This window comes from Aspergillus costaricaensis, assembly GCF_003184835.1.
Source record: "Aspergillus costaricaensis CBS 115574 unplaced genomic scaffold BO79scaffold_47, whole genome shotgun sequence".
In the NCBI taxonomy this organism is placed as follows: Eukaryota; Fungi; Ascomycota; class Eurotiomycetes; order Eurotiales; family Aspergillaceae; genus Aspergillus; species Aspergillus costaricensis.
The window spans coordinates 111,504-138,905 of NW_020291847.1; the positions used below are offsets into that span (position 1 = coordinate 111,504).

General features: G+C 50.0%; 11 protein-coding genes across 11 annotated transcripts; 4 read left to right on the forward strand and 7 right to left on the reverse strand.

Moving 5' to 3' along the window:
- Positions 1-283: 283 nt before the first annotated feature.
- Positions 284-1,770, reverse strand: BO79DRAFT_222115 (SDR family oxidoreductase; the record flags this gene model as incomplete). The annotated part of the gene is made up of 3 exons (XM_025683546.1): positions 284-742; positions 926-1,095; positions 1,161-1,770. 3 exons carry the CDS (start codon positions 1,768-1,770, stop codon positions 284-286), a joined length of 1,239 nt encoding a protein of 412 aa, XP_025534772.1.
- A 254-nt stretch (positions 1,771-2,024) lies between these two features.
- Positions 2,025-4,183, forward strand: BO79DRAFT_290839 (uncharacterized protein; the record flags this gene model as incomplete). The annotated part of the gene is made up of 4 exons (XM_025688935.1): positions 2,025-2,203; positions 2,264-2,983; positions 3,036-3,328; positions 3,411-4,183. The coding sequence occupies 4 exons, from the start codon at positions 2,025-2,027 to the stop codon at positions 4,175-4,177; spliced, it is 1,959 nt and encodes a 652-aa protein (XP_025534773.1). The 3' UTR covers positions 4,178-4,183.
- A 318-nt stretch (positions 4,184-4,501) lies between these two features.
- mpkA (mitogen-activated serine/threonine-protein kinase SLT2) lies at positions 4,502-6,764 on the reverse strand. Its single transcript, XM_025688936.1, has 5 exons — positions 6,411-6,764; positions 6,193-6,325; positions 6,059-6,125; positions 5,683-5,997; positions 4,502-5,628 (listed from the first exon to the last, which is right to left on the reverse strand). Exons 1-5 carry the CDS (start codon positions 6,521-6,523, stop codon positions 4,991-4,993), a joined length of 1,266 nt encoding a protein of 421 aa, XP_025534774.1. The 5' UTR covers positions 6,524-6,764; the 3' UTR covers positions 4,502-4,990.
- Positions 6,720-7,513, reverse strand: BO79DRAFT_60832 (uncharacterized protein). Its single transcript, XM_025689485.1, has one exon. The coding sequence runs from the start codon at positions 7,421-7,423 to the stop codon at positions 6,974-6,976; it is 450 nt and encodes a 149-aa protein (XP_025534775.1). The 5' UTR covers positions 7,424-7,513; the 3' UTR covers positions 6,720-6,973.
- Position 7,514: 1 nt separating this feature from the next.
- BO79DRAFT_60826 (glycosyltransferase family 31 protein) lies at positions 7,515-9,134 on the reverse strand. The gene has a single exon (XM_025689484.1). The coding sequence runs from the start codon at positions 9,032-9,034 to the stop codon at positions 7,601-7,603; it is 1,434 nt and encodes a 477-aa protein (XP_025534776.1). The 5' UTR covers positions 9,035-9,134; the 3' UTR covers positions 7,515-7,600.
- Positions 9,135-9,313: 179 nt separating this feature from the next.
- On the reverse strand, positions 9,314-12,135 carry BO79DRAFT_240813 (threonine--tRNA ligase THS1). The gene is made up of 6 exons (XM_025685063.1): positions 12,002-12,135; positions 11,499-11,937; positions 11,185-11,449; positions 10,556-11,131; positions 9,830-10,490; positions 9,314-9,774 (listed from the first exon to the last, which is right to left on the reverse strand). The coding sequence occupies exons 1-6, from the start codon at positions 12,060-12,062 to the stop codon at positions 9,620-9,622; spliced, it is 2,157 nt and encodes a 718-aa protein (XP_025534777.1). The 5' UTR covers positions 12,063-12,135; the 3' UTR covers positions 9,314-9,619.
- A 143-nt stretch (positions 12,136-12,278) lies between these two features.
- On the forward strand, positions 12,279-15,070 carry BO79DRAFT_240814 (Gar1-domain-containing protein). Its single transcript, XM_025685064.1, has 12 exons — positions 12,279-12,370; positions 12,440-12,487; positions 12,543-12,643; positions 12,703-12,848; positions 12,994-13,047; positions 13,106-13,222; positions 13,747-13,820; positions 13,878-13,935; positions 14,000-14,037; positions 14,107-14,118; positions 14,181-14,362; positions 14,427-15,070. Exons 1-12 carry the CDS (start codon positions 12,328-12,330, stop codon positions 14,793-14,795), a joined length of 1,242 nt encoding a protein of 413 aa, XP_025534778.1. The 5' UTR covers positions 12,279-12,327; the 3' UTR covers positions 14,796-15,070.
- A 3,036-nt stretch (positions 15,071-18,106) lies between these two features.
- On the reverse strand, positions 18,107-18,620 carry BO79DRAFT_60891 (uncharacterized protein). The gene has a single exon (XM_025689486.1). It carries the CDS (start codon positions 18,537-18,539, stop codon positions 18,255-18,257), a length of 285 nt encoding a protein of 94 aa, XP_025534779.1. The 5' UTR covers positions 18,540-18,620; the 3' UTR covers positions 18,107-18,254.
- Positions 18,621-19,209: 589 nt separating this feature from the next.
- On the reverse strand, positions 19,210-19,790 carry BO79DRAFT_276481 (uncharacterized protein; the record flags this gene model as incomplete). The annotated part of the gene is made up of 1 exon (XM_025687763.1): positions 19,210-19,790. One exon carries the CDS (start codon positions 19,788-19,790, stop codon positions 19,638-19,640), a length of 153 nt encoding a protein of 50 aa, XP_025534780.1. The 3' UTR covers positions 19,210-19,637.
- A 393-nt stretch (positions 19,791-20,183) lies between these two features.
- Positions 20,184-21,122, forward strand: BO79DRAFT_259774 (WSC domain protein; the record flags this gene model as incomplete). Its single annotated transcript, XM_025686383.1, has 3 exons — positions 20,184-20,481; positions 20,538-21,043; positions 21,099-21,122. The coding sequence occupies 3 exons, from the start codon at positions 20,184-20,186 to the stop codon at positions 21,120-21,122; spliced, it is 828 nt and encodes a 275-aa protein (XP_025534781.1).
- Positions 21,123-23,455: 2,333 nt separating this feature from the next.
- BO79DRAFT_181998 (flavin reductase family protein) lies at positions 23,456-24,488 on the forward strand (the record flags this gene model as incomplete). Its single annotated transcript, XM_025680191.1, has 1 exon — positions 23,456-24,488. One exon carries the CDS (start codon positions 23,456-23,458, stop codon positions 24,287-24,289), a length of 834 nt encoding a protein of 277 aa, XP_025534782.1. The 3' UTR covers positions 24,290-24,488.
- Between the last annotated feature and the right edge of the window lie 2,914 nt (positions 24,489-27,402).

Below are 27,402 nucleotides of genomic sequence, written 5' to 3' on the forward strand. Positions count from 1 at the left end.
TCATACAGAGAATAGGGTAGGTTTATACAAGTGAGCTTTGCCACAATTTTTTCGGATTCACAGAGACTAATGATGTAAAAAGGTGGTTCGTCTTGCGCTGGCATCCCCGGGTCGGAAAACAAAAAAGTTATCTGATCCGCCTCAGCATTCCAGATTGACACACCTGCCGCCATTCTTTCCTAATCTAGAGTAGCGCCGCTCGCCTACTTTCGCAACTCTGGCTGCCCCTCCTTCTTTCTCTCCCAATCAGTTCTCAATAAAGTTATCAGATGGAAGGTGGGTGTCACAGCATTCCCGAACTCGGAATTTGAAGAGGTGCCACGGGCTCCTTCGAAATTTCAACTCTTGGCTGTGTGCTCGGCGCCTCCCTTGCTTTGTGCATCGGCTTGAGTGTTTGCGCAAGAGGGCAGCAAGAGAAGAGAAATATTCGCCGCCGCTCATTATACTTGGAGAGGGGCAGATTCATACGTTTGGTCACAAGGGTAATACAGGTGGGCTTTATGGATGAATCGATTTCCAATCGCGTCCTATTGACAGTAACCACGTCTGCTTCTGGCTTTACCTTTTGTGCCCAATTCTGGGGTCTTCCTAATCTAGCGCATCTACTAGCTATGAAGATCAAAGAGTAATTCAAGCTAAAAAGGCCATGACCGAGAAAATGCGGGATCATAGAACGCAAACTGTCGATCAGGTAGGCCAGGGCCGCAAGGGCTGGGACTGCCTCGCTGGTCCCACACTCGATCTACAGCCGTAGATACTGCAAATAATATTAAAAGCCAGATTTGCTCGATTTTGAAATAGTTAAGACACTACTAACCCCCAGGCCTATGTACGTCACCGCGCGTTTAATTCAGCCCGACAACTCATGCAATATTCACATTTCACATACTCAAAACCACCTTGACTTATCCCCATTATGACTTACGAACAGCCCGCTAGACCCAGCATCCAAATTTTCAATCACCTGGAGACACTTCCTAACACTCTCCTCGGGCTGGATCTGCCCCTTGAGCTCAGGCTCAACTAGCTGAAACATCTTCAGCAGGAGCTCATTCGCGTGTACCACCCCAGCGGGTTTCTCCCCTGTGTCACCGACTACATTAGCATCTCCCGCTTTACAGTCCAAAGACAAATAAGTCAGAGCAATGGAATTGACTTACCCTCCCACGTGTCAACCCATCCGGGGCTCAAAGCCAACACCTTAATTCCTCTAGGCGCAAGTTCCGCCGCATACTTCGCAACCGTGACATTCAACCCAGCTTTTGCAATAGAATATGCAACACCGCTACTAACACCAGCCTTATTGATAAGGTCTACATCTGCCATGCCACTAGAGATGTGAACGATTTTCTTCTGCGCTCCCTTCTCGATCAGGGGAAGGAAAGCGTTCGTCGCCCATATACCGCCGTAGATAGCTGTGTTGAGCGACGGGCTGAATATGTTCTGAATTGCTTGAGCATCAAATGGCAATTGGCTTGGGGTAGAGGCCATGCTATCCATGTCAACGGCGTTGGAGTTGTGGATGAGCACGTCGAGCTTGCCGTCCGTGATGGCAGCTGCGGCCGTGGCCGCCTCCAGAATAGAGTTTGGGTCCGTGACATCGCCTTTGATGATGTGCACATTGGAGTGCTTGGAGGCGAGATTTGAAATGTTGGCTGATTCAGGGTTTCGCACGATTGCCAGCACTGTATTGGTTGAGTCTGCGGCGAGTTGGCGCACGAATTCGCGGCCAATGCCTTTGGAGGCTCCGGTGATGGCGTATGAGGACATTTTTGATATTGATTATGAAATGTAATAATAAATAAATCTTAGTAGTATCAAATGAGTAAATTCTGTCTGATGCTATTGCGTTATTCTGTCGCTATACTCGTCGACATTTATATACATTTGGCGGATTACCAACCGTCCCGACCGGACGATCCGATCCCCCGGTCCTACTACTCCTTGTCAGCAAGCGGGAGTAAGCAACCTCATCAACCGGCCGCTCCGTTTCCCCCGTTCCCGACTCCTCACGATGCGACATCATGAGCTCCCCAATCTCCGCAATCAAAAGGAGAGCATGCGTGGCGTGCACCACCGCCAAGGCGAAGTGTACGCCACAGTCTGCCAACCTGTGCCAGCGGTGCGCTCGTCTAGGCAAGTCGTGCACGTACCTTGACCTTCCGCAGACAAAGCGTAAGCAGAGACAGAAGGCTGCACCGAGGTACAGGCTCCCTCTATCAAAGACAAATGATACTTACAGTGCTAACCAGTAAGAATGCAGCCGTGTAGAGCTCCTAGAGAAGAAAGTCGACCAGCTCTTGTCCCAGCTGGCTACCTTGACGCAACAGCAGAACGGACAGACATTATCGCCTGATACCTCTACTAATGATAGTCTACCGACTAACAGTAAAGACCTGCACACATCTTCTCATGATTCCTCCTCCCAAGGAAGTTCAACGGACACAGACATAGCCGCGCTGCTAGACGCAGCTAAAGACCCATCCCATGGCCCTAATCCACCAACCAGCTCTGTCCTCGCGGGCCAACCATCACTCGTAGACCGAGGGCTCTTGAGTCCAGCTGAGGCCGAGCGTATGCTCACTTTTTTCAAAGCTGACTTCGCTGCCAAATTCCCGTTTGTTTTGATCCCGCACGGCGAGACAGCCGATCGACTCAGGGTTCAAGAGCCGTTTCTATTCTTGTGTGTCGTCGCTGCGACGATGGGCAGTGCGCACCCTCTGCGCAAGATCGTCGCTGAGGAGATTATGAACCATGTTACCTCGAGGATTGTAGCCCGGTCTGAGAGGAATCTCGAGTTGCTTCGTGGATTGTTGGTTCATTGTGCGTGGTATACGTATCCTGCTGAGAAGTATCATCCAAGGCTGTTGCTGTTGATTCAGCTTAGTGTTGCGATTGTGCATGATTTGGGGTTGCATAGGAGGGATGGGTTGGGTGTGGATGAGCAGAGGGCGCTGTTGGGGACGTATTGGTTGTCTGTTGGGTGAGTGACTGCTTGCCCTATACGCGATTTCATGCTAATTGTATATTGATAGGTTCTGTGGCACACTGGGTAGACCTATTACCATGAAGCATGATAGTCAAATTGACGAATGCCTCAAGGGTCTAGCAACATCTACTACCACCACCGAGTATCCATCAGATCGCTGGATCGCACCATTCATCCATCTACAGTCATTCATGGCAACGATGGACGAAATCTACGCTTCGATGCAAGCATCCGGTGGAAGTGCCCTTGTGCAAGTCACGCGCGGCTCTCTACAGCGACAATTCGACAACTTACGGACATCTATAGAGAAGGACCTCCCAAGCTGCCCTCCATCAACAGGTACCTAATACCACCCACTCCCCCACCCACCACTCCCCCATAGCCATCCACGAAGTAATAACTAATCCAACCAACCCACCAGCAACCGCCCTCACCACCGAACTTAAATACACCGAAATGCGTCTCGAGGACCCATCCCTCCGCGAAGACCTCTGGACCACAGACCCCGCCACGACCATCCGAACAACCATGCTAATGACCCTCATCCAACGAAGCAAGGAACTCATCCAAATGGTCACGAACCTCCCCGTATCAGAGATCCCCCTGTTAACCGTCATAACGAACGCCCGTATCTGCGCCGCAGTGGGATACATCCCCACTGCTGTTTTGGCACTTCTCAATCTTATAAAGAGCACTTCTTCTTCTTCTTCTTCTTCTTCTTCTTCCTCAAAAACGAACCAAGACCACACACAAACACAAATCCAAACCATAATCACCACAGCAAATTACCCCACCCTGGTCACTTCGCTAGCCACAGCACTAGAAACCAAGCTCCAACATGAAAACAGAAAATGGATGTTATCCGCCGCAGACAAAGAGATGGACGTGGTAGGGAGTCTTTGTTCCAAGATGCGGTTGTTGGCGCGGTGTTATCCTTATCAGGTTAGGGGGGTGGTGACGGTAGTGGGAAATGATACAACAGCAAGGGATGGTACGTCGTTGTCCACGACGACTACTAGTACGGATCATCAGCTGGACATTAGTAGGGATGATGGTGAGATGGTGCCTCAGGACTGGATGCCAGATATTGATAGTAATAGTATCTATGGCGATGTGGAGGGTATGTTCAATGTGGATGATATTCAGTGGGATGCGCTATTGAGGGATTTTACGACGGGGTTTGGGTAGATGTGGATTACTATGATCTTATTACTTAGTTTGTTTGTTGGTTAATCATGATCGAGGTTCTATGTACTTTGGTAATTGATATCTTGTGAGCTTTCAGTTGCTGGGATTTTCTTTGTTCCCGCGGGTGGAATCGGATCTTCCGGTGCGGGTGGGATTCCAAGTGGAAAATCGCGTGATGATTCTCTACTTAGAAAGTATATAGGTAGGGTATTGATGATAACCGGTCATGCTTATGGCTGGTTTATAACCTGCAGTGCTTGTAAAAGATTCGGGTGCTGGGTAGAATACACTAGCTGATACATGCAAGAAGTGAAGAATTGTGGGATGAGAAGCAAAATGCTATTTATCAGACTACTCTATCTATTGAATCAGGCATTCAACCAAGGCAGACCGTGTTCGAATCAGCGCTCAATTGCAAAGCAGCAGGTTCCCGGCGAAGATATGTCTCCAAAACGACACTTCCCGGATGCGAGTAGAACCAGTTCTTTCTTTAACGGGGGATAATCAATGACAAAAAAAAATCCATCCAATGAGAACAGCCGACCAAGAGCGTACGTTTTGCATTTCAAGAATTCATAATCCCAGCAGACAGGGAGTAAGGGCATAACACAGGACAGCATAACGGATAGATAACGATATCGATAATATCGTATAACAGCGGTAGGTAGTCCAGGAAACGCCCGCGACTTCCGGAACGATAATGATTATAATCCGTCTCAAATAGTCAGGCCTCTCCTCCCCACCATTGTCTTAAACTGAACACATGTACACTGTATTTGAAGAAGGCAGCGGCAGATTGGAACTAGTAGTGGCCTACTGCACATCCATGCCCCGCTGCAGCGACGATTCCAGATCGTTGTGGTGGCCACCGCCTGCGGCGAGCGCTTCCTGGGGCTTGGGTTCCTCCGTCTTCCATCCGCCTTGTTGGTTGTCGGGGATGGGCACGTTGGTCTGCTGGGCAATCTGCTGCTGCTGCGCGGCGGCCTGCGCCTGCGACTGCTGCCGGACCAGAGCCCGGAAGCGCACTACCTCATCGTAGATCATGTGGCGCATCTCCTGCACGTCCTCGACCACCTCGAAATGGAAGTCGAAGGTTGTCGGGCAGGTGGGCTCATCCGAGGCGTCGTGCCAGATGTGCAAGTAAGGATGCTCCAGGGCCTCCTCAACCGAGATACGCGACGTCGGGTCGAACGCAAGCATGCGATCGAGCAGGTCGAGAGCATCGGGGTTGGCGTTGGGAAACAGGCGCTGGAAGGGGATCTTGGGCATGAACGGCAAGTTGCGAACGTACTCCTGAGCACGAGGTGAGCCGATGCGGCTCAAAGTCTCCTCGTTAGGAGTACCCAGATAGTGGAGAATCTGGTTAAGCTGGTCGACATAATCACGGCCCTTGAAGAAGGGCCGGCCACCCAGCAGCTCGGCCAGAATGCAACCCACGGACCAAACATCGACTGGGAATTGATCAGCTACAGCGCCGGGGTATGGGGGGTATCAGGGACACATACTGGCTTTCGTGTAGCTCTGGAAGCTCAGCATGATTTCCGGCGCACGGTACCATCTTGTGGCGACATATTCCGTCATGTAACCTGCATTCTCCTCCGGGTCGATAGAGAAACCACGGGCCAGACCGAAATCGCAAATCTTCAGCTCGCAATCCGCGTTGACGAGAAGGTTTCCGGGCTTCAAATCACGGTGCAGAACGTTGGCCGAATGGATGTATTTGAGACCGCAGAGGATTTGGTAAATGAAGGATTGGAAATGGGCGTCGGTGAGGGGTTGTCCGGAGCGAATGATAGCGGCCAAATCGCACTCCATCAATTCTAATAAAAGATAAAGTTAGCAGCAGGAAGAGAAACCCGTAGGTACAGAAAGAAGCCTCACCCTCGTACAGGTACGTTTCGTTGAAGTTGTCCGGGCGGGGAATGTCCATGTCATACAAGCAAGTGATCTAAGCCATCTTCACGTCAGCCTCGAGGCTCGGAGCAATCATCGGAAGGAATGGAAGAATAACGCACGTTACGGTGACCTCTGAAGTGCTGGAGCAGCTTGATCTCTCTGAGAGCGCGCTTGGCGAGGATCTTCTTGCTGAAAACGTTGGTGACCTTCTTGATGGCGACACCCTCACCGGTGTGAGCATTTGTCGCGGCGCTGATATTGTTAGAACAATGAGATCCATCGAAACGATAGCGAATGCTCCAGGATGAGTGACTCCATCGGAGAATATCAAACCTACCAAACAATGCCGTATGCGCCCTGACCCAGCTCCTTGGTGACATTGTAGCGCTCATCGACGATAAAGTCCTGGTTGAAGACCTTGAAGATCTTGCGACCCTGCAAGTCGGCCATGATAAACACGCGTACAAAGTAGAAGAACACAAACAAGAAAGATAGTAAAAGAAAAAAGGAAGCGAGACGAGGGAAGGCGGGGGAAGTAAAGGGGAAGTTATGGAGGCCGAATGGGGGAGAGTCGATGAGGTAGGGAGAGAGTTGTTCCGATGGATGGCACCAGGTGGGGTAGTGACTGAGTTAAGTCACTTAATAGTAGCAAAAAAGTAGGCGCTGGGCTGGCCCGGCGGTGCGTTTTTGACTCTCTTTTCTTTTCCCTGGTGGATTTAGGCGTCTCTCTCTCTCTGACTCTCACAGAGAAAATTCCCTCCGGCTTTGGTTGCTTTTTCCCTTTTTTTTTTCTTTTCTTTTCTTTTTTTTTTTTTCTTCTCTTTGTCACTTTTTCTCCAGACAAGCTCGGCGGGTTGAAAGTACAGAACCAGTCAATCAATTCACCAGGAATGGCGTCTGTCAGGCCGTCGTCTGGGTCAAGCGCCCCGCCAATGTCCGGGAGGGTCTGGATTTACTCTGAAACAGGAGAAGCTGGAATTGCGGGATCAACAGAGACACGGCAAGACAGACTCGAAGAATGTCAACAGGCTGAAGCTGAAAAAGAAGAAAATGAGAGACTACTGAATACCCACCACCGACAGGAGAAATCAACAGAACCTGCGAGATGGAGTTCGTTGAAAGTGACGAGGTGTGACGGGCAACGCACATTGCTTTCTGATTGGACCCTGCGAAGCGCGCAGCTTGCAGCAATTGAGGGGAACCGTTCATAGTCGGAGATGCAGGAGGAGTTGCAGCCCATAGGAAGACAGCAATGCAACTAATTAGCGAGCATTGGTCTCCATAACGGCGTCGCGAGGATGCAAATGCAGGAGCCTCTACGGAATACTTCATACAACCAGGTGGGTTCATTCAACGGGTCCATCGCGATCAGTTCCGATGATCTGGTGCCTGAGGCATTTTACATCTTCCATTCCAAAAAGATAGTCTTCATCATCACATATTCTGGGAGAAGAACCTGTATACGGTATCTTACATATTTATCTGTGTCTCTCTCCACGTCTATGTGTATCTAATCAAACAGTCATCTTATGCAGCATGGTTCCAAACCACCTCCAACACCTCCACCTCCTCGGGTGTCACCTCATGCACATAAATCTGCCTCACTCGATCCTTCTCCTGCACTACATCTCTCATCCGAAAGGAAATCTTCTTTTCATCCTTGCGGCGTAGTGGTCCCAGACTGTAAGTAAACGGATTCGGACCAGTATACTGGCTAGCATTCCAGGTCTGCTCCATGGCCAAGGGATCGTCTGACACGGTCGAATACTTGATCACGGAGAACCCGTTGACAAGATACCACTCGTCCTGTAAGAGCCACCTGTGGAGCAAGCACTCCTCACCACAGATGCTGGACGCCTTGCTGAGAGCCGCCATATCAGCCTGGAACCAAGACTTCCAATGATGCACCGAGAGAGGCTGAGCCCGCCCAGCCTCGTAAAATCCTGACGCATCTCCCCGGAGATCCAGCTGGAAAAGATCTCGCTCCCAGGAGAGCTTAGTATTCGTGTGCTTATAGATGCACTGCGAAAGCATATGGTCACCACCCCCTTTAAACACGTAGCATTCATCGAACCACGGCTGGAGTTGCTCGAGAAGCGGAATAGATAGGAAGATCCCTGCACCACCATATGCCATGTAGCCACTACTGTACATCTGCTGCAAATCCTCCGTCACTGCACCGACATACTGGGGCATTGAGGCATCGTAGGTGGCCAACCGATCCACCAGCCGGGTCATTGACGGGAAGAACGTATCATCATCCACCATAACCACCCACTGAGTGGACTTATCCTTGTGCTTGTACAAGTACTGCACCAGATAGAAGTATCGATCCAAGCGCTCGTTATCTTCCTCGACGATGGTAAGCCGAATTCCCAGCGCCTGCGCCCGTCTCTCAGCCTCCTTCTTTTGTCCCCCACTATCCACCACAGCCAAGATCTGCGCATTGGTTCCCGCAGCCCAATGCGCAAACGCATCCAGGGAGTCAATCAAGCGATCAATCGATGTAGAAAGGCCGAATATGATATGAGATGCGTCCGGGGGTGCACTGGGTTGAGGCCCCTCGATGGTCACGGTGGCAGTACATTTTTCCGGCGACAGAGTCTCTCGATGGGCTTCGGTGACTAGGTGTACGGTGCGAAACTTCGGAAAGCGCGTGCCAAGAGTATCCGCATAACCAGTGAAGTTTTCCGTAGGTGTCACGGCTATCTCGAGCCTAGCATATTGTACTGTGGCGGTACTGGAGTATTGTCGGAGAAGATCGAGATCCACAAAGCAAGGATTGGTGTCATCGGGAGAAGCTAGGGAAGGACTGGACTCGAGATTGGGAATTGGAGCAACATAGCTAGGTCTGGAGTAGAAGAATAGTATGAAGCCTGCGGAGAAAAAGGCCGCGGCGATGATTAGTGCCGACGCCCTTGATTGGCGCCATGACCGACGGTGCAACGGCGGAGCCATCATGGATCAGTCATGACGGTGATGCGATTGAGTCTTCCCGTACGCGAGATTGTGTGCACCACAAGGATCATCCTCACCCCGGTCAGAAAGGGCGTGATTCGGTCCTCAAGGAGTGGAAGTTGGATTGGGAAGAAGTAAAACGTGGTACATTAAGTCCGAGCAGTCTGGCTCGCGTTTCGGGAATGGACGGTCGGACATCCGAAACGCAATCGGCGGCCAGCCCTTGGGGCCAGACTTTACCCCCTTTCTTAGGAGATGAATCGCTTCTTAAATGAGATAATTCATGGATTGAGGCTCAGTTAACAATCAACAGCTAGCTCTAACGCCCTTGCAATTCTAAACAATATCCTCTGCCGCCATATACGTGAACTTTTACCCCAAAGGCTATACTCAATCACCGTGGAAGAAACACAGCATCACGCAGCGCTCGCTTCGTCTTAATCTCCGGGTCTAATCTCTCATCACTGCCGACATCGCCTCTTATGCGATCTAGTATCTAAGTCATGGTATATTGACACGTAGATCTCGTAGCACGTAATTCAGAACCCGCGATGCAAACGATCAGATGCAAGAAAAATGATGTTTCGCTTAGAGAGCGTTGACCAGTCTCCGCTCCTTTCTCAGGACCCGGAGCTTCTCGCGGACCTCGTCGAGAGGAATCATCACGCCCTGTTTCTGGGTGGCAGGGTCATCACGGTTACGGATGTTGACCGTACGGCTCTCCTTTTCGGAAGCGCCAACAACTATTTCATATTGTCAGCGCAGGTCCACGAAAAGCAGGATTCAGATGTCACTTACCGAAGATGAAGTTGTATTGCTGAAGCTGTCCAGTACGGATCTTCTTCTGCATGGTGTTGCCGCTGAGGTCGATGTCCACGTTCAGCTTATCGCCGCGGAGAATCGTCTGCAACTCCTCAACGTAGTCGTTGACAGCAGGCATGACAGGCACGATCAGGATCTGACGAGGGCTGATCCAGAAAGGCCACTTGCCACCGAAGTGCTCGATCAAAATTCCAAGGAAACGCTCAAAACTGCCGATGATAGCACGGTGGATAACGACCGGGCGAGCACGGCCAGGACCAGGCTCGTTGGGCTTGGCCTCACCCTCCTTAGCGGCATCAGCAGAAGCCTTCTCGTTGCTCATGTACTCGAGCTTGAAGTTAATGGGAGCCTGGTAATCAAGCTGGATGGTGGCACACTGGAACTCTCGCTTGAGGGCGTCAGCGATGGTAATATCGATCTTCGGACCGTAGAAGGCACCATCACCCTCATCGATGGTCCAGTCATTGCCCTTGAACTTGGTCATGGCCGCCTTGAGCTGCTCCTCTGCGTAGTTCCAGGTCTCGAGCTCACCCAGATACTTCTCGGGCCGGGTGGAGAGCTTCAGCTTGAAGGTGAAGCCGAAAAGGCCGTAGATGGACTGCAGGAAGTCGAACAGACCCTCGATTTCAGACGTGATCTTTACAGTGTTAGCTCCGGATTATTCAACAGGATGCGAGCCCGATCGTGAAAAAAAAAACTCACCTGGTCTTGAGTACAGAAGATGTGGGTGTCATCCTGCTGAAACTTGCGAACACGAGTGAGACCGCTCAGGGCTCCAGATGCCTCGTTTCTGTGCAGGACACCAAAGTCCGCAATTCTCAGGGGAAGCTCTCTGTAACTTCTCTCGCGGTGGCCGAAGAGCACAAAGTGACCGGGGCAGTTCATAGGCTTAAGAGCCCACTCCCTCTTCTCGACATCAAGCTTGAACATGTCATCCTTGTAGTGGGCCCAGTGACCAGACGTCTTCCAAATGCCGACATCATACATGTTGGGGGTCTGAACCTCCTGGTAGCCGCGCTTACGGTACTCGGAGCGCAAAAGGGATTGGAGAGCGTTGAAGATCTTGGTACCGTTGGGGAGAAGGAAAGGGCATCCTGGAGAAACCTCGTCGAAGAAGAACAGCTCTTGTTCCTTACCCAGCTTAACGTGGTTGCGCTTCTCAGCCTCCTCCAAGAACTTCAGGTGCTCTGACATCTGCTTCTTATCGGGGAAAGCAACACCGCGGATACGCTGCAGAGAGTCGTTGGACTGGTCACCGAGGAAGTAGGCGGAAGAGTTCTTTGAGGTGTCAGCCATATATTTACGAGGCATCGATTCATTATGATACACACCTGCATGATCTTGAAGGTCTTGACCTTGCCGGTGCTCTGGATATGGGGACCTCTGCACAGATCGACCAAGGTACCACACCGGTAGACAGTGCTCTTCTCTCCGGTGACGAGCTTGTCGATGTAGTGCAGCTTGTACTTGCTGTACGCGAACATCTTCTTGAGGTTCTCCTTCGTAACCTCCAGTCTATCGAAACTCTGCTTCTCCTTGAAGATGCGGTTGGCGTGGCGGTCCAACAACGGCCAATCGGTCTCTCTGACGACGCGGCTATTTCACTATCAGTATAGCTCTTCCGCATTATCTCACCCACACTTACTTTTCCGGCATGGCCATGTCATAGAAGAAACCCTGGGGCGTGGGAGGACCGTGGGACAGAAGACATCCATATTCGCATTCACAAGCCTCACCCAGACAGTGAGCGCTAGAGTGCCAGAAAACCTCCCTACCCTCGGGGTGATCGAAGGGGACATAAGAAACGGTGCAATCTCCCTCGAGCGGGCGGCTCAGATCCCACAGTTCCTTTCCAACCCTCGCGAGAACAACATTGGCGCTCAACTCTTTGGGTACGTTCTTCAGAAGCTGTGCGGGGGTGGTCTCCCAGGCGTTTGCGGTGACATCGATAGAGTTTCCGTCGCCAAGCTCGAGGTTGACCTTGATTTCGGGGTGGGGCTTGTTCTTGAGTTCCTCGAGGTATTGTTGCCAGAGTTCTTCGAAGAAGTTGTTACGTTCGACAATGAAATCGGGGAGCCCGTCACCTGGCGCATTCGAAGGTTAAAAGAGGGGTTTGGGAAGCGTATGGCGGGGCAGGCAGTGGCTCACCAGCAGGTTTGGCGTCGGCCGCCGGCCTGACGGGAAGGTCCTTTGCGCCTTCGGAAGACATTTTGTATCCAGAAACGTCTGAAGAACGACCTGGGAGTATTAGACCTGGGAAGAGGGGCAGGGCCAGCAACGATGTCTGACTCACTATCTCTAAGGAATCGGACGATCATGAAACGCAAATCGACAGTGAGGGACCGAAGGCGGTGAGCCACGTGACAGAAAACTGCCCTTGCGGCTAGCGACACTTTACCGTTTCGAGCTTCCCACCATTTGAAAACTTCTCCGGACTCCGAGATCCAGGTCGACCGCATCAACAGCAATTAAACATGTCTTTCCGTGGAGGCCGTGGCGGTTTCGGTGGCCGTGGAGGTGAGCTCAAGCAACATTAGAGGTCGATCGCAGTGCTGGGTATGAGCTAACGAAAATTTCGTCGGATAGGTCGCGGAGGTTTCCAGCAACCTCTCGGTCCCCCTGCCCAAGTTCTGGGTAATTATACGCCAAAATGCGATTGGAGTGTTTGGGACTAACGCGGAGTAATTAGAGATGGGAACTGTCATGCATTCTTGCGAAGGCGAGATGGTTTGCGAATCCATCAACCCCAAGATTCCTTACTTCAACGCCCCCATCTACCTCGAGAACAAGGTATGCTCGACTCAGATACTCTCCGCAAATCGCGATGCGCTAACGCAATTTTTCAATAGACCCCTATCGGTAAGGTCGATGAAGTCCTGGGCCCCATCAACCAGGTCTACTTCACCATCAAGCCCCAGGAAGGAATTGTCGCGACCTCCTTCAAGCCTGGTGACAAGGTCTACATTGGTGGCGACAAGCTCCTTCCCTTGGAGAAGTATGTTGCATGCTGTTGTTGATCATGATCAAAACATGTCTAACTTTGCAAAACTAGGTTCCTTCCTAAGCCCAAGCCCGCTCCCGGTATGATATCGCTCGCTTCGCGCAACAATACTATGTGTTTGATTCTAACCAGAATACAGGTGCTGCCAAGCCCAAGAGAGCTGGCGGTGGTGCCAGAGGCGGTCCCATGCGCGGTGGCCGTGGTGGTGGCCGTGGTGCCCCCATGCGTGGTGGTCGCGGCGGCGCTCCCAGAGGACGTGGTGGTCCCCGGGGTGGTGGCTTCCGTGGTGGTGGCGGTGGTGGTTTCGGCGGTGGTTTCTCGAGGGGTGGTGGCAGAGGAGGACCTCGTGGTGGAGGCTTCCGCGGACGGTAGACAGTCTCTGTCTTGCCTGGTAGTACTGTCTTCTTACGGCGTTATGGGAAACGGGAGCTTTTACAGGAATTTATTTGTCTCTATATTCTTGTGCATCCTAGGAAAAATTTGCTGCTTCTCTGTACGCAGAGGCTGTCGTGAATCTCAGCCATCCAATTCATGTATTGCTACGATCGATTATGCGGAATATTGTTCTTTCATTACTTGTTTCGGGTCTTCGCAGAAGCCATAAATTGCCCATATGACTGGATGGCAAATGTGGCGCAGTAAACTTTTTCAGCGATGGTCTAGAGTGGCTAGTGTCACAGTGTGGCGCATGACAACACCGCCTTGCAATGACGTCTGGCCACGCTTGTGCCGTAGAATCTGTGCGCCTGTCAACACTTCTGAAGACAGCTGCCTAGTACCATTGCATCATTTCTTTCCTATCCCCGCAACCTGTTCTCCAATATATCCAACGTACACCACTACTTTGATTGTTTTTCCTGCGAGAATCTTCCTCTCGTCAAATTCACCTGAGCATGTCTCGCAGAGTTTCTGCCATGCCGTCAAATACTTCCACGACTAGCGGTGTTCCACCTGCGGGTGACGGTGGTGAGCCTGCATCCCTGCAACAAGATCCTCAAAGCTTGCGAAGCTAAATGGTAGCAGCTCAAGAAAAGCAAAAGATGCTTCTATCTTCCGAAACAGGTCACTTTAGCATGATCAGGTCAGCCATTGGGAGTCCGTTGCTTTGGGTTCGACCACTTCACTTACACAATTACGCACATCAGGGCTCTGCATCTTGCTGATCTGGTAACTGAACTCAATGGTAATATACCAGATCCTCTCTCAGACCGGCTCATATCCTGAAATATCCATTCGCTGACACCCATTATAGGATTCTGTGGAGGCAAGCACAAATTTTCTCCTTTCTTCGAGCCCGCGGACCCGGAACTAACCGCCCATAAACAGTGATGTCTGTCTTCTCCTCGATGCGTTACTGTCTTGGTGACCCTCGCGATTTTGGCGCAATTTGGGCTGCTTTGATATTCATGCCCTTTGGGTTGTTTTTCGACTTCATGGATGGACGGATTGCTAGGTGGAGGAAGAAGTCGTCACTCATGGGACAAGAGCTTGATTCACTGGCCGATTTGGTATGGTCCCCTACTTCACTTGTTATGCGGCTCTTTCGCTCATTGTTCGCTTTCTGTGCTCTAGATTTCCTTCGGAATGGCACCTGCCGCCGCAGCTTTTGCCCTCGGAATGCGCACCAGCCTCGACCACCTGCTCCTCTCCTTCTTTGTTCTGTGCGGCCTGACACGATTGGCCCGCTTCAACGTGACTGTTGCCGTTCTGCCGAAGGACAAGTCCGGAAAGTCGAAGTACTTTGAGGGCACCCCCATCCCGACCACATTGTCGATCACCTTTTTCCTGGCCTACTGTGTCTCAAAAGACTGGGTATTGGAAGATCTACCCCTTGGCCTTGTAGCCCAGGGCACAGCGTTCGAATTCCACCCGCTGGTACTGCTGTTTGTTCTGCACGGCTGCCTTATGGTCAGCAAAACGCTGCATATCCCTAAGCCTTAAATGCAGGGAGAACCGAACGGGCAATCAGGCACTTGTCCGGATCAGGATTCCCAAATGTGATAGAGATGTTTTTACGAGCAATATACACCACGGGAGACCGGATAATAGGGAAAGAAAAAAGTATGGTACGATGTATCTGTGGAAGATAACGCAGTTGTCACAGAAATGAAAATAATTTGCATATCTTGCATAGTGTCTTGTCCTTCATCTTCAGCAAGTATTGGGGTTGGTATTGTATACAGAATGTTATCTACCTCTAGCTTATTGCAATGACGATACCTTATAGGTTTATAGTATGGCGATCCATGTTATGTCATCGTGCAGCAGCTACGCAATGTTTCTTGCTTTGTCCTAAATACTGAGCATGTTTCGAAGATCAATGTCCTCTAAACGGATAGGGAAGACACGACCATGATACTGTTGTAGATTGGTTTTGAGAGAAGTATCATGTGTGCGAATGGTTGTAGCATTGGATGTTCACTTCAAAACCAAGTACATGCTCAGATTCGTGCAGAAAACACCACTTTAGTACATACTCGTAGAGGATATAACGGTGTAGCTTGCAATAAGCTCCAACGTAGGAATCCGAAACCCGACGAACTGATCATCCATCCACATCCGATGTTCATAGTTAAAATCGATGTGTCATATAGCTGACTCAAATAACTAACTATGCCACATGACCTACCAGATATGGAGGGAAGACCAATGCACGCCGAGTCCGAAATCATGGGGGAACCGTCCCTCTTGTGTTGATAAGCAGATCAGGAACTAGTAGACGATGGAGCCGATGGCCACTCAAGCCCTCTATGGAGGTTCTAGCCTGCCAACTTCGACCTACTAATATTACAGAACAAGATGTCTTAGAACTCCCTACGCCCTCAATAATCAGCCAGATACATGATCATCATAAACATTTCCTTCCAATCCCACCAAGCAGAAAGAAAAGCGAATAGAAACAAGAAATGGTGGTCAGTCACCAAGACCAACCCTACCTCAACCCCCCGAGTCAGTCATGGTCACACACACCCACACTCAAAAACCAAGTGAGACCCTCGAGGCTATCGTTACCAGGCCAAGTTCCCAATGATCCATCCGCGTGTTCCCTCAGCCAACCCAGTTAATTATTATTGTGTATCTAGAGCCGAGATTTCCCTTTCTTGGCAAAGCAATAGAAAATCCTGCGCTATTGTCTCTTGCGCGTTCACGATTGGGTCTATCATTGACGGAACTTTTAAAAATGGAAACCCCGGGAGAGACATCGTGGATCCTGGTGACACGTTCTAGACCCCTCGGTCAGGGTTTCACTCTGATCTACTGGGTCGCTTTGACTCACTCATTTGCTTGCTTGCTTGCTCGCTCGCTCGCTCGCTCACCGTCTTTGGCTAAATGGTTAATAGTAGGACCTCTTGGTAGTCGGAGGTGGTATCCGGTGAGGCCGAGAAAAGCGTCAAGTGGTTGAATTGCCGGCAGTGCCGGGTGATCTTCTTTCCTTTGCCCTGCGGATGGATGGATGGATGGGGTTGTGGTGTTGATAGTTTCTAGTTCTACAATATTATTCCTGGTCGTTTGCTACTAGTAGGTGGGAATTGATCTTTGTTTTGCTTGCTTTTTTTTTTCTTCTCTCTTTTTTCTTGCTCTTACCTTTATTTTTTTTTTTTTTTTCCCGGTGTATCCGTACTATTTTGGGAGTGCTGACATAGGTGGATGGTGTTCAAGTAGTTAGTCGGTAGTCGAGCCTTGCCAGTGCAAGCCAGTGAAGTGGAAATCTACAACCATCGCAGCATACATAGACAAAACCACGACAGACACCTCGGAGAATGCTAAATTTCAGACACCCGTTCCTACTAGGCCTGGAATGATGGAAAAAGAACGGACGATAAGCTTATTCGGCATGTGAAGAAGGATTGCTGCTGCTGCTGCTGCTCCATACTTCTAGAATTCCTTCCATGGGCGCGCGGGAAACGGGAACAGTTGATCGTGCATGTTCGTTCCCATCTTCAAAATAAAACTTGTGGGTATGTAATTGGTGGCGAAAGATCAAGCATCTTCCTTCCACGCGCGCTCCAAAGGAGTAAGAGTAAAAAGTAAAAGCAAGATGCACGATGTAACGGGACATGTGTCTATTTTCCTGTAGAATGGGCGGCAAGAAGTCGCCGGTTGTTTCCTATTGAATATAGTAGTTTCCGACCGAAGGAGTCGTCATCAGTTGCACTTCCCCATTGCCCATCAATCAATCAATCAATTAACCTCCTGCAAATCGATCAGCCCATTACAATTTATCAGCAACGGAATTTCCTGCTCGTCGAGAAAGCGCCGTGATTCCAATTGCCTGCATAGAGTCTTGCAGATATACGCGTCAAGGGGGGTGGGAGCGGAGAATCCTTGCGTAGATACTACTACTCAGCGGTGTTTACATATACAACACTTACTAAGTACTTATTTTTTTTTTACGGGGCGCAGGCTGCACTTCTGCAGGGGTTCCAAAAGGTCCCACTATCTACCGCGCGCCCACCGCACCCCGGAAACGACCCGACCGTCTTGAACCATCGGAACCATTCCAGTCGCAGGTTGGTAATGATGCAAGAGGATCTCCCTCAACCGAAACAGTGATGTGGCAAATGAAGCTCTGATACGTAGAGCATAAGTGCGTTGTGTCGCGTTGTAAATCGCTACCCACTATTGAGTATTGACTGCTTCAACGGTAAAGCCAAGCACGAGGTAACTCGAACTCTTTTTCTGACTCGAAAGAGGAGAGGGCCCGCCGGTCGCTACTAACTACTTCCTAACAAACTGGAGCACTCGAGTCCGTGACGGCGTGCATAGCTGCCCCCAAGCAGCGATATCCCATTGGGTAGACCACGCGGATCAAGGATCAAAAAGGATTAGTTTGGATGCTCTCAGCGACTGTTGGAATGGCGATGCGATGATGGGCCCCGGAGTTTGGGCGGTTAATCGACTCCCCTGACCAGTGACATCCTCCGCCGTTCGTCCTCGAGGTGAGTCGGCTCCAAAGTTTGGGGGAGAAGACACACACTCCTCACTACTGACGGTTGTGTCTGATGCGACTAGTAGATGCGTAGTTGATTTACGTTCTTGTGTCTCGAGATGGATGACGCAACGATTCAGAGACCGAATACATTATTGACGCCAGAACCAATACCATTACCTAGTGGTTTGGCCGGGCATCTCCTTACAAGTGGGCAGGGGAAAACTTCGCGCTGCCCGTCATGCAGTCATGCAAGGACTGGTACAAATGAAACCTCGTACAACTCATCATTAGTCAGTCAGATTTGGAAAAGTCCATCGTGGAGCAGGCGTTTCTATCGACATTCAATGGCTGGTGCCAGCAGCAGCGTTGTTATTACTTGCTGAGTTTGGACGGGTGAGTTTGCGCGAGGCTTGTGTCCTCGTACAGAGGGCATCAGTGCCCGAGGTCGTACCGAGGATCTTTACTATTTATAAACCTCTTCCCGGGCAAAATTCGAGTTGCTTCTTCCAATTTTGGTCGTTTTCCATTTCTTTATGTTTTTGACTTGAATACGTGTACTTGTCTTGCCGGGAGTGCCGAATAATGATCGTAAGGGACAGATAGATGTTCAGTAGGGAAGATGCATGGAATGTCGAAGTAAGTAGCCATATGGAGATTACATGAAGGTAAAGGGGAAGGAAAATATTCTCGCCAACTAGATCACAAGATGCTGGTATGTGCCTAGTATGTATGAGTCGAGTCGCACATTTCATGCCTTTCGAGTTCCGACCGCGGCATCAGACGGAAGGAAGGAAAGTATGTTATGGAGGAGCTGAGACGAAGGGGAAAAAAATCCCCCAAAAAACGCCTGAGCATGTGCCTATTTTCTTCCCATCCCCCCTCTTTGTATGGGTAAATATACAGCGCCGCCACCAGTCATCATGCCTGCCCACCCCATGACCGGGTGGATTGGGGAGGGGGGAATGAATTAGTTAGTGCATGCCAGCAGCAGCTCCAATTGTAATTGTGCCGCCCGTGTGGCCCAGAATGGAAAGGGATGAGCCCTTGCCCCTGGACGGGTCTGCTGATGTAATATAATCTAAGAAATATCATTGGATAGCAGGGACAGGTACGCGGGACATGGTAAATTACCGCCCTGCACATCCAGGGTCAGGTCCCGTCGGGGAACCACCAACAAGAGAACCGCGTCTGGATTCACGCCCTGCCATTGGGGGAGAAGGCAGGGAATGGATGGGAATGATGCTCCTCCCTCACGCTTTGTTTGTCCCTTTTTTTTTTTTTTCTCGACCGTCCCAGTAGGGGAAACTTTAGTACGCGGGCGAACTCAGCAGTCACTAAACTAACTAACTCACTAATTAACTGGTGCTGCAGACAGGCAGGCACACACAGGCCTCCCCCTCTCCCCTTCTCCTCCTCCCTCAGGTTGTCTCTGACCTCCCCCTACGGGAAGTACACAGTAATACTACTTACTTACTAGTACTAGTTCACCCGTCAGTGCGTCGCTTAATGCCTTCCCAGTCCAGTCCTCCGCCTCTGCAGTACTAGTCACCCTGTTGTGTCCCAGGAAGGAGTCTGTCAATCGTTTCTGTCGCCTTCCCCTTCCCTGACCCTCTTTTCTCTTTCCTGCTTTCAACCCAGTCACTCTTTTTGGCCTTCTATTAGGACATTATTGTTTTTGTGCAATTTTTTATTCCTATTTTCCATTGGATTTTCGTTTTTCCAACTCTTCATACCACTCTCGCTTCTCCAGAACTGTTGTGGCCCCCCAGGTCGAGCTTCTATTATCTGGATAACTCGAATCTATCGCAAAGGGCCATAATAGAATCTCCCCTGTTGCTGTGGGTGCGAATTTACCCTTGGACCGATTTCCCTTCCTGAACCGCCCGTTCAGGCTCGCTCATTAAACTCTTCCCGACAGAAAGGGGTGCTTGAAACGACCGGTCCAAAGGGCCCTTCCCCGCCAGGGACCGCTTCCCCCCAGGGCAGACACCACACTCTTTCATCGCTATCTTCACTCTAATCCTCACCTACTACCATCCTCTGACCCTCTACTGTCGGTCTATACCCGACCAGTTCTCCACGTCAAGGCCTGGTCCCATCTACGTCACTCGTCCTCAACGTCGGCCCTTGCAAACCTATCCGTACTCTTCCACTACCCCCGGAGGATCGTCGCGACACGTCCAGCTCGAGGACATAGGAGTGAGAAAAGACCACCAGGACTATCAACTTTGAAAGTGGCTCTGAGAGGTTCAAAGGGTTACGCAGGTCGTCCCTTATTCTTCGATCAACCTCCCTCGCTGTATCTTTGAGGTCACTTCTCGCCAAACTCAACCAACCCTTACCCCTTGGGATCCTTTCTTACGTCGACCATGTACCACACCACGAAATCATTCACGATGCGGTCGGCTCTTGCAGCCTCAGCCCTTCTCCTATCCATCAGTCTGCCTGCAACATATGCCTATACCGAGGAATACAATGGCTGTTACTCCGACTCGACGCCACTGAAAGATCAGGGAACCTATACATATCAGAGTGATGGATACTGTCAGAAGCTGTGTTTGAAGGACAACTACTCAGTCTTTGCCCTGCATAACGGACAGGATTGTCTCTGCGGCAACCTGCTACCTGCCTCGTCAGCAAAGGTTGATGACAGCAAGTGTAATACCGCATGTGCCGGCTGGCCTTCTGTGGACTGTAGGTTTTCCGGTTTTGGGCCTCAGATGGCACATCTGCTAACGGTGACGATATAGGTGGTGGCAGCAATACTTATTCCGTCTACCTTACTGGCATTGAGAACGACGTCGACCATTATTCCGCCTCGAGCACAAGTACCTCCAGCAGCGACAGCGAAACGTCTACATCATCGACCCAAGAAGCCCATGTCGTCACTAGCTCTGGCACCACGCAAACCGTGTATGCAACATCCGGAACCGATGCGAGCGCATCTGCAACTGCCGAAGGTGCCACTGAAGCTTCACAGAAGAAGAGCTCAAGTGCCAACACTGCTGCCATTGCAGCTGGCGTTGTCGTGGGTGTGGTAGGAGCTTGTGCTCTTGCTGGCGCTGGCTTCTTCCTGTGGCGCTTCAAGAACCGCAAGTCGCAATACCGTCGTAGTGTTGGTGTGGACAACTATGGCAACCCGATGTCCCAGCACTCCATGTCGGATTCCCGTTTCGATGGTGATTTCATGGCGCAGCGCCGTCAGAGCAATGGCAGCATCGATGATGACCAAGACTTCTCTCGTCGCATCCTGCAGGTGGGCTTAACTGAACGATGAACAGAGATGAAGAGTTCCGGCTAACAGGTACTAGGTGACTAACCCCGATCGACGCTAGAAGGGATGCGATCGCCAGCTTTCCATGGACAACGCCATTTGTGGACCAACATCCTATCTGTGCATGTCTTTTAATGATAGAGCCATGCCCTGCCAGATACCTCTTCCTACCTTACACAACCTTCGCTTGTCACCATAAATTCACCCTTCACGACAGCTATCCTTTCCCTCCTTTTCTTATTCCTGCTGGACTATACAGCGACCTTGCAATACCAGTGCATGTTTGCAGATAGGATATGATGACCCCTTCAGCCACTGGCTATGAAAAGCACATTCGCTCCATACGTGTGGTATGTGCCGCCCGTGGCGGATAGCAACCCTCCCGGAGCGTTGTTGAGAAAGCCGACCGTGACTTTTACTTTGGTGAAGGCTTGCGGCTCTTCAGAAACACCCAAGTCACTAGCCATTGATGGTTACATTCTCGACTTGGTGTTCTCTATCTCATCAAAGGGCTTCTCAAGGTCAAGACTCGAAGAGTCGGGCTGAGGTATATCAGTTCAGGATCTCATTTTTGATAAGGCGTTATTTGAAGTGGGTTGTATTCTAGTCGATTACCCTCGTGGACAGCATTTATTTTCCCAAATCTTTTTGTTATTGAGCCGAGAACCCCCCAATTGTTGTATTTCTGCGATGCTTGTTTCTATGGCGGTGGGCCGCGCGTGCTTGTCATGGGTACTACATACAGTAGCCTTGACTGGAAGATTGTAAGTAATGTGACGGACAGCCCTGTAGTTAATGTGAGGATGAATGTGTACCATGTGCGTGATGCATTGATTATCAGTCAATCATCTGTAGCTGTAATGGGTAGTTTTCTATGCAATGACCCCAGACCTCGAGATTTGGTAGCATCATGATGATGAATAACGATATTCTTTCCAAGCGTGGGCACGATACTATATATTATTAGTAGTCGCCAACTTATCATGTTAATTGGTGTTTTATCCTAATTGATATGGTTGACCAGTTCAGTTAGTAACTAGTATCCGGACACTAGTACTAAGTTACTACAAATATATATTCTGCACCTTCACTAGTATTTACTTACTACTCTACCACCTACCTATCTCAATGGTAGCATCATCTACTTACCATATATGTATGCTCGGAGTCAACTTGTTCGGGGGGACAATTAGCATCTTGATGGCAATGATTGTTTGTGAGTTTGGTCACTCTATTTATGATCTAGTAGTAGTAGTAGTAGTAGTAGTAGTAGTAGTAGTAGTAGTAGTAGTAGCAGTTGAGTTTTGTGAGGTTGTCTGGTAGGGGTAAGTAGTTTTCTACCATATATATATATATTTACTACTTAGTACATGCGAACCGCCAGCGCCAGCAGTACTTATTTCAAAAAGTGAGGTGCATATGATTTATCAGGCTCTGATTGTACTTATGAGTACTAACCCCAGCCTATTATGAGTCGCCAGTAAGTACATTTCATGTACTAAGGGATTTATACTTATCACCTAGTTGAGTTTTGATCGTGAATATACTAAGTAGTACTTACTGTTGTAGTCTTTGTTTCGGATGTGTACTTTATTACCACCCATCTGTTGGATCAAATATTTCTACTACTACTACTACTACTACTACTACTACTACTACTACTACTACTAGGGATGACAGTGGCGTGGCTTCGCCAGATTGTATCATGTGAAGTGCATGAGTATACATACTATTTGCAAAACTCATGTACACTACTAATTACGAGAAAAGTAACTTATCATGGTGTGTTTCTGGATGGACGTGGATTGATTGTGGAAGGATTAATAGGCTGGATTTGGTTATCTAGTACTATCTACGTTCAAGGCGGAAGGGGTAAGTGTGATATATCAAAAGATGATGATGTGTTTGTGGCTAAGTAGTAGGTAGATACTAGTTTATATTTCCTGCATTCTGTCTACAAGGTAGGGGAGTGTGTCCTTTCGATGGCAAAGTGTAATTGCATTCATTACGTTCAGAGTGGATATAAGCACTGCTTGTGATATTGTCGATAAAGTATTCATTGGGGAACATGAAGGGGAACAATGGTTGAGTACGTCACTCACTAGAGGGGGAACAAAGAGCCGACCAACAGGATTGCGCGATCCCGAATTCTTAGGAATGCGGGGAGAGGCAGTCTGTTCCGCAAGCAAGTTTGGGTGCACTTCTTTGTCCTGGATGTTCTCCGATTTAGCAACTTCTTCTTCACAGCACTTCATCTTGAGGTCCTCTGAATGTCTTCCTGACGAAATACACCGCAAGTGGTGTGTGTACATTTTTCATCTATATTCCAACCCGCACATACCTGTATAGGAAGGAGACGAGAGGCCTACGGCAGTTATGTCTCGCAGGAACAACATGAATACGAAAAGGGATGTCAATGTCATTTTGCAGCAGCCCCTGAACGAGTCGGAGTCGGAGCCGGACCGGGCACCGAAAAAATCGAGACTAGAATTCAGCTCCAACGATGGCGATGATAAGCGCAATGGTCTGGACCAGTTCGTGGCCTATCCTATCCACAAAGTCAATCGGCTCCTGGAGCCTGGACCCATTTTGCTTGTGGCGACCGGCTCCATAGCCAACAAGACGCACAACATAATGACAATGGGTTTCCACATGATGATCCAGCACGAAGGACCAACACTTGTCGGTGCCTGCATTGGGCCGTGGGACAAGAGCTATGATAACTTGAAGAAGACGGGCGAATGCGTGCTCGCCATTCCTGCGGTGGAGATGTTGGAGAAGGCCGTTGATATCGGCAACTGCAGTGGGGAAGATGTCAACAAGTGGGTGAATTTTGGAATAAACCCGGTCCCAGCTCCTGATCCTGCATCTGCAGATGGGTCGTGGGCTAGAAAAGGGGGTGAAGAAGGGAGAGCACGGGCGCCTTTGGTTGGAGGGAAAAATGTTATAGCCAACATTCAGTGTACGGTTGAGGACCGAGCGTTGGTGGCAAGATACAACCTGTGGGTGCTGAAGGTGACTGGAGTATGGATCAATAGAGACATGGATCTAGAGTATGGCCAGGGAAGCAGAGACCCAGCAGACGACGACGATCGTGTTGGTGGTGGCAAACGAAGGAAGAGGGAAATGAAGATGGCTCACCATCGCGGAGATGGCCGGTTCGTGATTGACGGAAAGGAAGTCGATTTGAGAGATAGGATGGTCAAGTGGAAGGAATTCCAGGATTAGGCTCGTCAGGGGCAAGATCTGTGTTGTGATCCGCTCATCCATGACCTGCAGCTCAATGTAACAGGATTGCAGTATGCTGGTTCGTCTCATACAAGGTATGCACACAACTCTGCCATTGTTTTGGTAAGCAGATGGTAGGGTTTAGAGGTACTGAGACAATTGTGACAAAAGGCCTTGCCTAGTGCATCCTAGTCCGAACCGCTGACATCTTTGCCCTGTTGATAGTGTCATGCTTAAATTGCGATTGCAGGATCTGTGAACGAGTCAGCGGTGAACAGCAACCCAACACGTTGGTTCTGGTTGGTGCCTGTTGGTGGCTGTTCCTGCTACATTGCCCGCATGAAAGTTGGTTACACTGTGGAGGAATACCGATAGTCCGTGTGGAGGAGTAGCGATGTCTCAGCAAAAGTGAATGGGCTAGGAACCATACTGGCACGTATCTGTCGAATGACGGCATTGGTACACAAGGCGGAATCACCATACTAGTTCAAACAGCGCTCTTCTTCTCGCGTGAAAAGATTATCTGGAATCTTCTAGGGGCAAAGATGCCTCGTGGCAAGTGACCCCGCTGTCTTGCGATCCCTGTCGTATCGAAGTACTGCATGATCGCCGTCGTGCTCACCAGGGGGTGGCTCCGCAGCCAGCACACGTGTAGATGGATGAAACACTCCTGACTGCCATGCAGAAGACTGGGTCCGGGTCGGGGTGCCCGGCATATTAATCCGGGCGCAGTTAATTTGTTCTGCGCACATCATTAGTCGTCGGGTAAAGCCATTGTCTGAAGGATTTCTTAGATCATCTGGACTAGTGTTCCCTCGCTAGCAGGGTTTTCGTTCCTTCGTGGTTAAGCCCGTAATGAAAGTGGGCGGCACAGAGCTGCGTGGGAGGGACGATATTGCTAGCTTGGTCTGGTAAGGTGATTCTTCACAAGCTGGTTGTCATAAAGATCCTTGATAGTTCCGAGGGAGAATAGGCATATCTGGACCCTGGACAGACCGGCTCATGCTGACACGCAAGGGTCATTTCCAACTGCTCGAGGACATGCTAGTCCAGCAACTATCAGCTCGCAAACCCATTGACACTTTAGGATACTATAGCGATTCGCAGTAAGCCGGATGTGGCAGGAGTGAGATCAGACCATGTGGATATCACCCATTCCAGAGCGCATGGCACCCCTGTCATGGCGCAAAGTAACAGGCCTCGTGGCTCTGTTACCTGTAACAATAGTACAGACTAGGTTGCAGTAGGTTGCGAACTAGAAGCTGCATGAGGATGTACCTCTCCCAAAGTAGTATCCAACGTAAAGCGTAGGCTGACGTGTGGAATGTTCGACGCAGCACGGAAGCTGCTTCTTCACCAATAACCGCTAGAAGGGTTGTACGGCCGATCACACTTTCCTGGTCTCCGGGTGACTAGGTTACACCGTGTCGAGCTCAGCGTCGGTCATCATTCGCTACTAGGGCCCTGGCTAGCAGGGGGCCATGCTGACAGGGGCTACTATGACAGAGAGACGTTATTTTCCAGTTTTGGTCTTAGCTCGAGCCTATTATAGGAGTCAGCGAAGAGCTTTAGAAACAATGGAACATATGGAGAAGAACACAAACAATAAGTTGGCTACTCATTGGAAGGATCAGAAGCACTAATGTAATCACCATATTGTCTTCATTAGAGCATAGGTTAAGACTTGATGTTGATGCTCGTGCAACTGTGGCTGCTTGTGTGGAACAGACACCGGAAGGGCCGTTCCGCCCTTTGACAAGCCCAACTGGCCTGAGTCCTTCTGGTCAACACATACGGCGTGTGTGGTGTCGATCGCGGACATCTTCGGCATACGTGCCCTGTCGGATTTTCCGGTCCTCGGCACCCTGGAGGTGGAACTCATGAGGCTGATTCGTCCGTTCGTGTATGAAAGTCTAGCGGAGGGTAAGGTAGGTCTATGGGGTGGACAACCAAGCCCACCTAGATAGACGAACTCGAAAAGACTGCTTGGCAGTGGGTAATAGACAGCCTCTTAAAATCTCTGTTTAGGACGGAAATATGGCGGGGACTCCGTCACGGCGTAGCCGTCTAGTCATCTAATGCTAATTAGTCAAGGGAATTATAGTAGCTACAACGTGCGTAGTGTCTTGGCTGGCTAGGGAGCTCTTGGTCCCTCAAGCTTAGCCCCAGAGAACGGGCTCAAGCGATTTGATTAGCGTAGTGCACGGCGTGCTCCAATTTGCTGTTGCTAGCCTCCTAAGAGGTTAGTTGCAGCGCTCCAAATGTTAGTGAGCGCGCCGGTCTTATCTGATGATAACGCGTTGGAGCAGCGGGAGCATTCCGTACGAGACTGGAGAAGAGTGCTATCCAGTGCCCACAAGACATACCAAAGTGCCCCCGCCCCCCCCACTTCGACGAATCAGGGAGGTGGCGGAGTTATGGTATTGTTGTTTGTTGTTGTAGATGTGTAATCTGGTCGATGAGTTTGTACATATCACCGTCTTTACTGGAGGGTAAAGGCGTGGTCCATATCCAGCCATCCGACAGTATACACAGGACTGCGTGGGAAGCCTGCAGCCGTCATCGATTGCCCCTTTTAGTAAACAGGGGGATTATCTGCAAGACAATATGCAGACTTATGCCCCGGGCAGACTTGAACAAATTAAGACTGCCCGCCATGGACCGGAACTGCGCTCGGGCTCAGATCGTCCGACGGGGATACTGGAGGTTGTGAAGAGTGAAGACCCAATTTCCCAGTTTCTTGGAGCGGGTCCAAAGTGGATGATGGGATTACCTAAGGCAGGTGACTTGACAGCCTCAGGCAAGGCTGATTTGGTTTCGGGTTCGGGTTCGACACCTGATCTATCACCTCTGTTATTTTTGATGATGGCGCAGGAAAAACCTAAACCCCAAAGTGGAATGTGCATCGGTGATCTTCGTGACATCCACAGCAATCACAGTGCATGTTTCAAGTGCTAGGCATACCGCAGGCCTCCCCTCCTCTCTTAGGTTTGCGAGTCGAGATGAGGTAAGCTGATCATATTTGTCATGCCACCCTTTCCCTTCCCTTCCCCCCTTATGCGAGGGTACGGGGTTTCGAATAGATGAAAGTGATTACCATCTCGCGTGGTACA

Coding starts and splice junctions, on each gene's coding strand:
- mpkA (XM_025688936.1), bottom strand. CDS start 6,523: ATGGCCGACTTGCAGGGTCGCAAGATCTTCAAGGTCTTCAACCAGGAC. Junction 5,998..6,058: donor CGAAACGTACCTGTACGAGG/GTGAGGCTTCTT, acceptor ATCTTTTATTAG/AATTGATGGAGTGCGATTTG. Junction 5,629..5,682: donor CCAGAGCTACACGAAAGCCA/GTATGTGTCCCT, acceptor ATCAATTCCCAG/TCGATGTTTGGTCCGTGGGT.
- BO79DRAFT_240814 (XM_025685064.1), top strand. CDS start 12,328: ATGTCTTTCCGTGGAGGCCGTGGCGGTTTCGGTGGCCGTGGAG. Junction 12,371..12,439: donor CGGTTTCGGTGGCCGTGGAG/GTGAGCTCAAGC, acceptor TTCGTCGGATAG/GTCGCGGAGGTTTCCAGCAA. Junction 12,644..12,702: donor CCATCTACCTCGAGAACAAG/GTATGCTCGACT, acceptor ATTTTTCAATAG/ACCCCTATCGGTAAGGTCGA.
- BO79DRAFT_60826 (XM_025689484.1), bottom strand. CDS start 9,034: ATGATGGCTCCGCCGTTGCACCGTCGGTCATGGCGCCAATCAAGGGCG.
- BO79DRAFT_60891 (XM_025689486.1), bottom strand. CDS start 18,539: ATGAAATGTGCGACTCGACTCATACATACTAGGCACATACCAGCATCT.
- BO79DRAFT_60832 (XM_025689485.1), bottom strand. CDS start 7,423: ATGAACCCACCTGGTTGTATGAAGTATTCCGTAGAGGCTCCTGCATTT.
- BO79DRAFT_240813 (XM_025685063.1), bottom strand. CDS start 12,062: ATGTCTTCCGAAGGCGCAAAGGACCTTCCCGTCAGGCCGGCGGCCGAC. Junction 11,938..12,001: donor GGCCGACGCCAAACCTGCTG/GTGAGCCACTGC, acceptor CGAATGCGCCAG/GTGACGGGCTCCCCGATTTC. Junction 10,491..10,555: donor TCTTCTGTACTCAAGACCAG/GTGAGTTTTTTT, acceptor AACACTGTAAAG/ATCACGTCTGAAATCGAGGG.